Consider the following 11684-nt stretch of genomic DNA (forward strand, 5'->3'; position numbering starts at 1 on the left):
TTTAAAACAAATAGGAGGGGATATCTTTTTACGAAACGAATAGTTAAGCTCTGGAACTCGTTGCTGGAAGATGTGGTAATAGTGGTTAGCATATCTGGGTTTAAAAAAGGTTTGGATAATTTCCTGGAGGAAAAGTCCATAGTCTGCTATTGAGATGGACATGGGGGAAGTCACTGCTTGTCCTGGGATTGGTAACATGGAATGTTGCTACTCTTTGGGTTTCTGCCAGGTACTTGTGACCTGGATTGACCACTGTTGAAAACAGGATACTGGGCTACATGGACCATTGGTCTGACCCAGTATGGCTATTGTTAAGTATTTCCTCAGGCTACTTCTGAGTCTATCTCCTTTCACCTTCATCCTATGCCCCCTCATTCCAGAGCTTCCTTTCAATTGAAAAAGACTCACCTCTTCTGCATTTATGCCACATAAGGATTTAAAGGTCTCTATCATATCTTCTGCTTTTCTTCCAAAATATACATATTTTAAGTCTGTCCCCATACGCTTTATGACAAATACCACTGACCAATTTAGTAGCCACCCTCTGGACTGATTCCATCCTTATATCTTTTTGAAGGTCTCACCAGGGTCTTATACAGGGGCATCATCTTCTCTTTCACAAGCTTAGTCCTTTAAGTAGAGTCTCTCTCTCTCTGTCTCTCTCTGTCTCTCTCTCATAATGTCATTACTCTTCATGGGACTGACTTCTAGCCAGGCCCAAACACTGTGGCAAATAATGCCATCTCAGGTCCCTTTTGGACACACACCAAGTTCATATACTTTAAGAATATTCTGCAAGATGGTTTCCTACCTTGGCAGTCTTCTTTCTAGATATAATCAACTCCTGGAGGCTGAGAATTAAACTCATTTTCCCACCCCAGGGAAACTACTGGGCTCTGGCTACTTCTCTTTCCTGTAGCCGTCTCTCTGTCTGCATCAGCTGCTGGGAGGTCCTCACTCAGGGCTGTTTCATTGAGGCTTCTTGACTTGGCCTCTCTTGCTACTCCCTTGGAGACTTCTTGTCTCGGGGGGGGGGGGGGGGCCTTCCTAATCTGTTCTACCTCTGGGCATTTAACCACCTCCCTGCCCCACCTCCCCGACTCAGCAGGTGTAACTCCACCTACCCTAGCTTCAGTGAGGGACTGATCCTATGAGATCCTGGCTATGTACCACCTGCCCTCAAATTGAAGAGCTTACAGACTCAGACCAATGATTTTTTCCATGGGATAGTTTATTAATTTTATTCAACTTCTGACAATTATTGTTCTGGTTGTTTAAAATGTTTCTTCCTTTTTTTGTTGCCGTCCATCAAATAGTCCCATTATAATATCTCCCCTTGTCTACAAGATTTAAATGTACAACGTATTTTTCTATCAATTTAATAATAGTAAACTTGGCATGTGCGGACACAATTTTCAGGCATATTTGGTTGTCCTGACAACGTACTTGAAATCACTTTGAAAGAGTAAATGCTTTAGTTTTGTCAAAAAATGGGGGCTTTCAACTGAAGTACAATGTTTTTCAATAAAAGAGAGAGAGAGAGAGAGAGAGAGAGAAATGGCTGTATATTCCCTGCTCAAGGAATGGCGGCTGCGACTGGCAATTCACATATGACAGGGAGGAGAGAGCTAGCCAGGATGTGGGAGACCCTCCCCAAAGCCCAGGAGAGAAGGAGATGCTAATTCCCCCTGTGCAGATTGGTAAGACCTGACCCCCCTGCACTTTTTTTTTTGTTACATTTGCACCCCGTGCTTTCCCACTCATGGCAGGCTCAATGCGGCTTACATGGGGCAATGGAGGGTTAAGTGACTTGCCCAGAGTCACAAGGAGCTGCCTGTGCCTGCACTGGGAATCGAACCCAGTTCCCCAGAACCAAAGTCCACCACTTTAACCACTAGGCCACTCCTCCACTGTTGCTACTATTTGAGATTCTACATGGAATGTTGCTATTCCACTAGCAACATTCCATGTAGAAGTCGGCTCTTGCAGATCACCAATGTGGCCGTGGCCGTGCAGGCTTCTGCTTCTGTGAGTCTGACGTCCTGCACGTACAGGACGTCAGACTCACAGAAACAGAAGCCTGCGCAGCCTTCTACATGGAATGTTGCTAGTGGAATCTCCAATAGTAGCAACATTCCATGTAGAATCTCCAATCGTATCTATTTTATTTCTGTTACATTTGTACCCTGGGCTTTCCCACTCATGGCAGGCTCAATGCGACTTACATGGGGCAATGGAGGGTTAAGTGACTTGCCCAGAGTCAGAAGGAGATGCCTGTGCCTGAAGTGGGAATCGAACTCAGTTCCTCAGTTCCCCAGGACCAGAGTCCACAACCCTAACCACTAGGCCACTCCTCCACTCTTTTTCCATTCCTAGAGGCTCATTCATTTCACCCCGTACAGATCAATCCTTTTAAAGCAAATAAGAGAAAATATCAATGTACAGTTAAATTCTGAAACTTTGCCGGGGGGTGTGGTAAAAGCAGTTAACACAGCTGGGTTAATAAAATGTTTGGACAAATTCCTGGAGGAAAAGTTCATAAACAGTTATTAAGTCAGACCTAGGTAAAGTCAGTGCTTAGCCCTGGGGGTTGGTGGCACGGAATGTTGCTACTCTTTGGGATTCTGCCAGGTACTTGTGACCTGGACTGGCCACTATTGGAAACAGGATACTGGGCTAGGTGGAACTTGGTCTGACCAAGTGTGGGAACTCTTTGTGCTTATGGCCCCCCTCCCTCAAAGTCCCAGTCTTCCTCCTTTATGTGGTCCAATCTCCAGGGTAGGAGTAAGCCTTTGGTGAGCTCTAGGCAAACAAGTGCATCGGGATTCCAACCTAATATTGACACATTTTAACTCAGTGGCGTAGCTATGGGTGGTCACAGGCCCACCCAGTGGTAGCACCCCACATCAACATCTCTCCTCCTCCGCGGCGTCCTGACATCTGACCGCCTGTCGCTGAACCTCATCCCTCCTTGGTGTACCTTAGAGGCATCCCCAGTGCCTGCAGGGATTCAATTATTGCTGCCTGCACCGGCCCTGCAGGCTTCCATTGGCCGGGTCCCGCCCTCGCTTTCATCATTTCCTGTCTGGCGGGACCTGAACTTTCCTTTAAGAACTTTAAAAATCTGGCTTTTTGAACAATCTTTCAATTAATTATGTGAAAGTTTGAAAGAGTTATGTTGTCATGTCTCACTGTTAAATCCTCTCCTCTCCCCTGGTCCTTGCTCCTTCCCTTCCCCTATCACCTGCATTTACCCTTCATCTTTGGCTGATTGTGCTACTGCTGAGTGATAGGAGTGGAGTGGAGGAGTGGCCTAGTGGTTAGGGTGGTGGACTCTGGTCCTGGGGAACTGAGTTCGATTCTCACTTCAGGCACAGGCAGCTCCTTGTGACTCTGGGCAAGTCACTTAACCCTCCATTGCCCCAGGTACAAATAAGTACCTGTATATAATATGTAAGCTGCATTGAGCCTGCTATGAGTGGGAAAGCGCGGGGTACAAATGTAATTAAAAAATAAAATATGATTGATCCTATCAAATATTGTACAGTGCAATCCGCTTAAGTGCAAGGGTCTGGGACCAAAGAAATACATGCAGTTAACTGGAGCGTGCACTTAACCATTGTGACCCAAAGAAGCTTGACATCTCTGATAAACATATATACAGTACTGTTTATTATACGTACAGTATACAGTCTCTGTTAACTGACGTTAGGCTTACTTGAAGTAATCAGTCGTAGTCCTCTGTACACTATTGGGTCTGTGAGTTCCATAGACTACGTCTGCCAGACAGTAAAAACTGTCATAGCACTGACATCCAGTGGCCTCCAGATAGGCCCACACGGTGTTGAGACTCTCCAGCGCTCTTGCAAAAGTGACAGGAGGTTGTGGAATTTCATCAGCATGGGCCTCGCTGCTCATTTCATCATCAGCCGTTGCCTGCGTCAGGGCCGTAGCCAGACAGCCAATTTTGGGTGGGCCTGAGTCCAAGGTGGGTGGGCATGGAATTCATGCCCTCCCCCCATCCCTAGCCCCCCTCTGCTCTGCTCTTCATCCCTCCCTCCACCTGCAAGCCCACAGTACTAAATACCTGAGCAGGAGGGGATCTACAAACCCCGCCAGCTGAAGATTTCCAAACAAGCCAGCAGCACTTTCCTTGAGCTGATGCCACGGCCAGCAGGCTGTGCATGCATGAAAGCTAAGCATGTGAAGAGGGGCTGGTGTTGGTTTCAGCTCGAGGCAAGTGCTGGCGGCTGCCCTTTGAAAGAGCACTGGCTGCCTGAGAAGGAGGAAATCTTCAGCTGACGGGGTTTGAGGACCTCTGCAAGCCATAGCAAGAGTGCACAATTTTGGGTGGGCCAGAGTCCAAACAGGGTGGGCCCTGGCCCACCCATGGCTACACTACTGTTTGGTACTGCTTTGTAGGCTTATGCAACTCAAATTTTAGTACTTTAACCACCTTCATGAGAAATTACTAAGGGCTTTTTTTTTTTAATTTTGCTCACGCTTTTGCAGTAGTAACTCAAGGTGAGTTACATTCAGGTACTCTGGATATTTCTCTGTCCCAGGAGGGCTCACAATCTAAGTTTGTACCTGAGGCAATGGAGGGTTAAGTGACTTGCCCAAGATCACAAGGAGCAGCAGTGGGATTTGAACCGGCCACCTCCTGGAGGTCAAGGCCAGTGCACTAGGCTACTCCTCTACTTATTAAGCTGCCCCTGCTCAGGAGCCACATAGTAATAAAAAAAAAATCACTAAACTCCAGCAGGTAAAAACAGCAGCTGCCCATGCAGAATTCACCTCCACTCATCCCTATTTAATATGTGGAATAACTTTTCAAATCGCAGCCTCCCCACCCCCGCCTGCTAATTAATTAAAGAAAGTGTTTCTGAACCAAGCACAAGATTAAATACTCCTCCAGAGGATGACAGCACAGGCTAGGGCTGCAAATCACTTGTGATCCTGAGTAAAGTCACTTAACCCTCTGTTGCCTCAGGAGCAAATGTGAAGGACAATTCTATAACAAGTGCCTACATTTTCATGCCACCTGAGCGTATCGTAAGTACATAAGTACATAAGTATTGCCACACTGGGACAGACCAAAGGTCGATCAAGCCCAGCATCCTGTTTCCAACAGTGGCCAATCCAAGTCACAAATACCTGGCAGAACCCAAATAGTAGCAACTTTCCACGTAGAGTAGCAAGATTCTGGAATTCTAAAGAATAACAAGATTCCATGCAGAATTTCAAAGTGTAGCAACATTCCATGTAGAACCCCAAAGAGTCACAAGATTCCATTCAGAATCCCAAGTACATAAGCATTGTCATACTGGGACAGACCAAAGGTCCATCAAGCCCAGTATCCTGTTTCCAACAGTGACCAATGCAGGTCACAAATACCTGGCAAGATCCAAAAATGTTCAACATATTTTATGCTGCTTATCCCAGAAATAAGCAGTGGATTTTCCCAAGTCAATTTAATAATGGTCTATGGACTTTTCCTTTAGGAAGCAGGCCAGACCCTTCTTAAACCCTGCTAAGCTAACCGCCTTTACCACCTTCTCTGGCGATGAATTCCAGAGCTTAATTACATGTTGAGCGAAGAAACATTTTCTCAGATTCGTATTAAATTTACTACTTTGTAGCTTCACCGCATGCCCCCCCCTAGTCCTAGTATCTTTGGAAAGAGTAAACAAACGATACACCTCTACAATGTCAGCATACAGAACACTGTTACTTTCACAAGTAAACATACGTGCAAGTGGCAGTGAAGTGACGAGGCGCTATTTTGTAAGGCGTATGTGTGAAAGGCATTTTGCAAGGGAGCATTCACATCAGACACCTGCGATTATATCAGGCCTATGGGTGGAACTGCAGGCAGAAAGATTTTAAGTTACACCTAGATGCCATTATAGCATGGATTCTCAACTCAGTCCTTGGGACACACCTAGCCAGTGAGGTTTTCAGGATATCCACAATGAATATGCATCAGATAGATTTGCATACAGTGGGGGCAGTGCAGTGTAATTAAACTCTGGAATTTGTTGCCAGAGAATGTGGTAAAGGCGGTTAGCTTAGCGGAGTTTTAAAAAGGTTTGGACGGCTTACTAAAGGAAAAGTCCATAGACCGTTATTAAATGGACTCGGGGAAAATCCACTATTTCTGGGATAAGCAGCATAAAATATGTTGAACTTTTTTGGATCTTGCCAGGTATTTGTGACCTGCATTGGTCACTGTTGGAAACAGGATACTGGGCTTGATGGACCTTAAGCAGTATAAAATGTTTTGTACATTTTTGGGATCTTGCCAGGTGTTTGTGACCTGGATTGGCCACTGTTGGAAATAGGATGCTGGGCCTGATGGACCTTTGGTTTTTCCGAGTATGGTAATACTTATGTACTTGGGATTCTGAATGGAATCTTGCTACTCTTTGGGGTTCTAAATGTTATCAATAGAAATCAAACAAAATAAAACATGGAAAAGAAAATAAGATGATACCTTTTTTATTGGACATAACTTAATACATTTCTTGACTTAATACATTTCTTGACCAGTGACTTCACAGTGAGAATCCTGAAAGGTAACTTTAAAACCATACAAGAACGTAAGACCTTTGAAGTCAGAATGATTGAATATTTTAACACCCAACAGAAAGGACTAAACAAGGATCTGGGGTTCCTAGCCCATTATAAACCATAAAGCTGTATGTCTCTGTTGATCACCCCACCCCTCATCTATCCACACCCATCCTGTTAGAATATCAATGATATGCTTTGATGTCCCCATGCATACCTCCTACCCACCCCCATCCTCCCACCCTGTCAGACTGTCATAGTAATGCTTGAATGTTTTCACTTATATACACTGTCAGCTAGCACATTTGCTTATTTCCGATCTGACGAAGAAGGGCAACCTTCGAAAGCTAATCAAGAAATGTATTAAGTTATGTCCAATAAAAAAGGTATCATCTTATTTTCTTTTCCATGTTTTATTTTGTTTGATTTCTATTGATAACCTTAAGAGTGGACTAACACGGCTACCACACTCCTCGGGTTCTAAATGGAATGTGGTTACACTTTGAAATTCTGCATGGAATCTTGTTATTCTTTAGAATTCTAGAATCTTGGTTCTCTTTGGGGTTCTACATGGAATGTTGCTACTCTTTGGGTTTCTGCTAGGTATCTGTGACCTGGATTGGCCACTGTTGGAAACAGGATGCTGGGCTCAATGGACCTTTGGTCTTTCCCAGTATGGCAATACTTATGTACTTATGTGTTCTGAGGATTGGGTTCAGAACCCCTGCATACAGAATAGGCTCTCACTAGGTGGCACTGGGGTGCCTAAAAGAAAGGTGCCCACAGCCCACTTACAGAATTGCCCCCCTGGGGATAGTAAAACACTTATTGCACCTCGATCTACTGAGAAAGGCCTGAAGCCCATCTTAATCTTAAATATAACGCCTACATGTCGCAGTGCGCACTGAGCTGAGGAAGGGATAAAGTTCCTCACAGTTGCCTACTGTTAGTCTAGGTTTAACACGGGATTATGCACTATAAATGTTCACATATGCTCACAGAAGGCAAAAGGGAACATTTGTTTGTCGAGCTTTCAATGTCCGTGCAGCTGGCGCCCCCGTGTGGTCCTGGAGTGAATAGCACTAGCAGGGAGGCGCACAGCATACACAGAGCAGCTTCAGCGCAGGGCTGTCTTAGAGTCTTATAATGAGGACGAGGGCTAGGATTTCTTTTAAAGCAGTTTGAACATATTCCCCTACTGAACCCTATGGAAACTTCGGGGCTTTGGAAGAAGAGGAGAGGCAGAAACAACTTTCTGAGGAGGGAAGGCAAGTGCGGGGGTGGGGGGGGGTGGGGGGGGGGGAGGAGTTGCCCAGCCCCAGTCCAATGCATGCAGCATCCAGTACTTCTCTCTCTCCTGCTTTTTGTGCCCTCTGTCTCTTCCTTCCTAACTGACACTCGCTCATCTCCATTGAACCCATGAGATCCCCCTCCCTCTCGGTTGCCTGTCTATCTATCATACACAAGGTCCCTTTGCCTTTCACTGTCAGTCCTTCCCTCTCCCTCTTCTAGTTTCACAGACACTGTCTGTCATCCATCCCTCTCTCTCTCTCTCTCTCTCTCTCTCTCTCTCTCTCACACACACACCCAGGACGGCCAGCGGAGTTTTCCTCCTCAAGCCATCTCCAGATGGGGGACTTGACAGCAAATTAATCTCAAGTCGCTGGAAAAACCAACCCAGCAAAAAAGCCTCTGGTAATGCCGTTACCAGAGGGCAGAGAGCAGCCTCTTGCCATCTGGGGCTTGGCGCAGCCTTCACACCCCAGGCTGGAAGGGGCTGAGAAGATCCCGGCCAAGGTCTAAGCTCAGCCACCGTCCGGGTCAGGAGAAAGGAGCGAGAAGATGATGAATGCCGAGAACTTCAGCTCGGGAAGCCCCAAGAACACGAGCAGCCAGTTCAGCGGGCTCCAGGTCCTGCAGTCCTTCAAGCCCCTCATCATCCTCTGCTACTCCTTGGTGGTCTTCACCGGCATCATTGGCAACTATCTTCTCATCTACGTGATCTGCAGAACCAGGAAGATGCACAATGTCACCAACTTCCTGGTGGGCAACCTGGCCTTTTCAGACATGTTGATGTGTGCCACGTGTGTGCCCCTGACCCTTGCCTATGCCTTTGAGCCAAGGGGTTGGATCTACGGCCCCTTCATGTGCTACTTCGTGTTCCTCATGCAGCCCGTGACCGTCTTCGTGTCCGTCTTCACCTTGACGGTCATCGCTGTTGACCGATACTATGCCACTGTCTACCCCCTGAGGAGAAGACTGACCATAGCCCTCTGCGCCTACATCCTGGCTGCCATCTGGTTGCTGAGTTGTGTCTTGGCGGCTCCGGCTTTGGTCCACACTTACCACGTTGAGTTCCCGGCTTTGGACTTCTCCATTTGTGAAGAGTTTTGGGTGGGAATGAAGAAGGAGCGCCTTGTCTACGCCTACAGCACCTTGGTCATCACCTACGTCCTGCCCCTGACGGTCATCTCCATGTCCTACCTGAGGATCTCCGTTAAGCTGAAGAACAGGGTGGTTCCGGGCAACATCACTCAAAGCCAAGCCGAGTGGGATCGGGCCAGAAGGAGGAAGACTTTCCGTTTGCTGGTTCTGGTAGTGGTAGCTTTTGGGCTCTGTTGGTTACCCTTGCATATTTTTAACGTGATGAAGGACATTGACATCAATCTGATCGACAAGCAGTATTTCAACCTGATCCAGCTGTTGTGTCACTGGATTGCCATGATGTCTACTTGCACGAATTCCTTTCTCTACGCCTGGCTCCACGACAGCTTCAGGGGGGAGCTGAAGAAGATGTTTGTCTGGAGGAAGAAGAAGAAGATCGGACCTGCTGCCACCAACTGCGTGATGGCCGGAGTGGTTCTGTGAAGAGGTGGTCTGGACCGTCTCCTGCATCTTCCGGGTCTGCTCTTTGCTGGAGGCTCGGGCATGTTCAGTTCCTCTGTAATCTGCATTTTCCTGCAGCCTCTGATGTCTGCCTTCTACCCTTTCTTGCTACCCCACCCCCAGGCTCTCGGAACCTCAGGGGTTGAGTTGGACAGTTCTGGCAGAGCCGTGGAAGGGATGCGGGCCAGTTTCTGTGCCACAGGGGTCCAGGTGCCCACGTCGGGTTTCCACTTTTCACCTGTTCAGGTAGGAAGTTTGATCGTCTCTTAGGGCACTTCCTGTAGATTAACCTCATATCACCATACGAGTGATCAATAATAAATAAAATAAAACATAGAAAAGAAAATAAGATGATACTTTTTTTTTATTGGACTAACTTAATAAAAGTGAAAATACCTGGAATAAATGCAGCGATTTACTTTTCCAGGGAATCTCCTTTCATTCTCTGTTTCTTTTAAAAGGGCAACACAAGACACCTTTCATGTTAATGTCTCATAATAATGTAATTCGTATTATCATTGGGGATTAACTCTTTGACTCCTGAGGTTGAAGGCTAGTTGGAATCTGCCCTCCTGACCCCTTCCCCACCTCTTTGTGCTAACTGGGGGGTTGATGCTTAATGAGAGAAGGGTTATTTAACCCTGAGCTCACCGATACTTATCGAGCCTCCTGCAAACACACCCTGCCTTGCTCGCAAATGCAGATTCTCCCAGCTTCAGGGACCCCAGCCCTACCCCGTACAGAATAGTCAGATCCTGCTCTCCCGTGGCCATCCGGCCTGGTGCTTAGTTCTTAATTTTTTTTAGTTTTCTCTCTTCCCCTCCCCTCCGAAAAAATCCCCCCCCCCACAATAAAATTATTAAACAATAGTCTTTCCTCACATGGAAAGGTGTAGCAAGATTTTTTATTTTCTCCAGATTTGGAGTGCAATTGGGTAATGGGTCTTTTTCTCTTGTAGATCGCTGGAAGTGAAGGGATTACGGCTGTTGACCTTGCTTCCAAGCAGATGCAAGACAGGAACAAGGCGCCTCTCTCTCAGCAGCGCTTTTACTTTTAAAATTTAGGAAAAGACTGCAGAAATGTAAAGCTGTGCTTAGTGTCTCTACTACAACTCCAGACAAATATATCATCGTGGTTCTCGTCTAACAAAATCACAGGTCTCAGCTCTGGTTCTCCTGGCCCCGGACGGATGTGTGCAAATCCAGGGCTTCGTTCTCTTGCATATTCATGCCTGACACTTGAAGCCCAGACCCCTGGAGAGGGAGGGAGAGAGGATGAGAGCCGAGAAAACCCTGTTCTAGACAAGAATTCAATCTCTATCGTCCTGGATACACCCAGCCAGTCTGCTTTTCAGCATAGCTACAATGAATATGCATGAGATTGATATGCCTCCATTGTTTGCACATTTACATAAGTATTGCCAGTGCATTTTTTCTAGCAAAAAAAAGTGCTGGTACAAAAATGCCAGGCCACCCTTCAGGGGTGGGGTGATCACTGAGGGACCCACCCCATAATAGCCAGGCCCCCTGCAACCAGTCACAGAGTCTAAGACAAGGCAGAATCGGTGTGTAGAGCCTGAGCTCTATCATTAAAACTTGGGGTCCATGGGTCAACTTTAGCAGACAATGGAAAAGGTGATGGTACTCAGTACCCCCAAGTACACCCCCCCCCAAAAGCCCTGAGTATTCCCATACCGGGACAGTATCCTGTTTCCAAGAGTGGCCAATCCAGGTCACAAGTACCTGGCAAGATCCCAAAACAGTACAATACATTTTATGCTGCTTATTTTGCAAATAAGCAGTGGATTTTCCCCAAGTCCGTTTTAATAATGGTCTATGGACTTTTCCTTTAGGAAGCCATCCAAACCTTTTTTAAACCCTGCTAAGCTAACTGCTTTTACTACATTGTCTGGCAACGAATTCCAGAGTTTAATTTATCTCATGCATATTCATTCTTGATACTTGAAGTCCAGTGGGAGGAGGGGGTGGGAGTTGAAATAAGCATTCAGGGCGGGTCTTTTGAAGGCTGTGGTGCAAATTGATGTCACTGCATATAGTCTGCTCAGAACTTCGGATCAGCACAGGGGTCTATGTCCCTCAGAAGCAAACAGGGGCGCTAGAGGCGATCAGTGTTGAATGAGCACCTGCATTAGTGAGCACAGAATGCTCAGACACTCTGGTGTGAACAACGAGTGTGCCAGAGATTAGCACAAATAGCATGCTAAT

General features: G+C 46.5%; 1 protein-coding gene across 1 annotated transcript; it reads left to right on the forward strand.

The window, feature by feature from the left end:
• Nucleotides 1–8123: 8123 nt before the first annotated feature.
• PRLHR (prolactin releasing hormone receptor) lies at nt 8124–10840 on the forward strand. The gene is made up of 2 exons (XM_030204765.1): nt 8124–9705; nt 10418–10840. The coding sequence occupies exon 1, from the start codon at nt 8416–8418 to the stop codon at nt 9439–9441; it is 1026 nt and encodes a 341-aa protein (XP_030060625.1). The 5' UTR covers nt 8124–8415; the 3' UTR covers nt 9442–9705; nt 10418–10840.
• Nucleotides 10841–11684: the final 844 nt, after the last annotated feature.

Source organism: Microcaecilia unicolor, chromosome 5 (genome assembly GCF_901765095.1).
Source record: "Microcaecilia unicolor chromosome 5, aMicUni1.1, whole genome shotgun sequence".
NCBI lineage: Eukaryota > Metazoa > Chordata > Amphibia > Gymnophiona > Siphonopidae > Microcaecilia > Microcaecilia unicolor.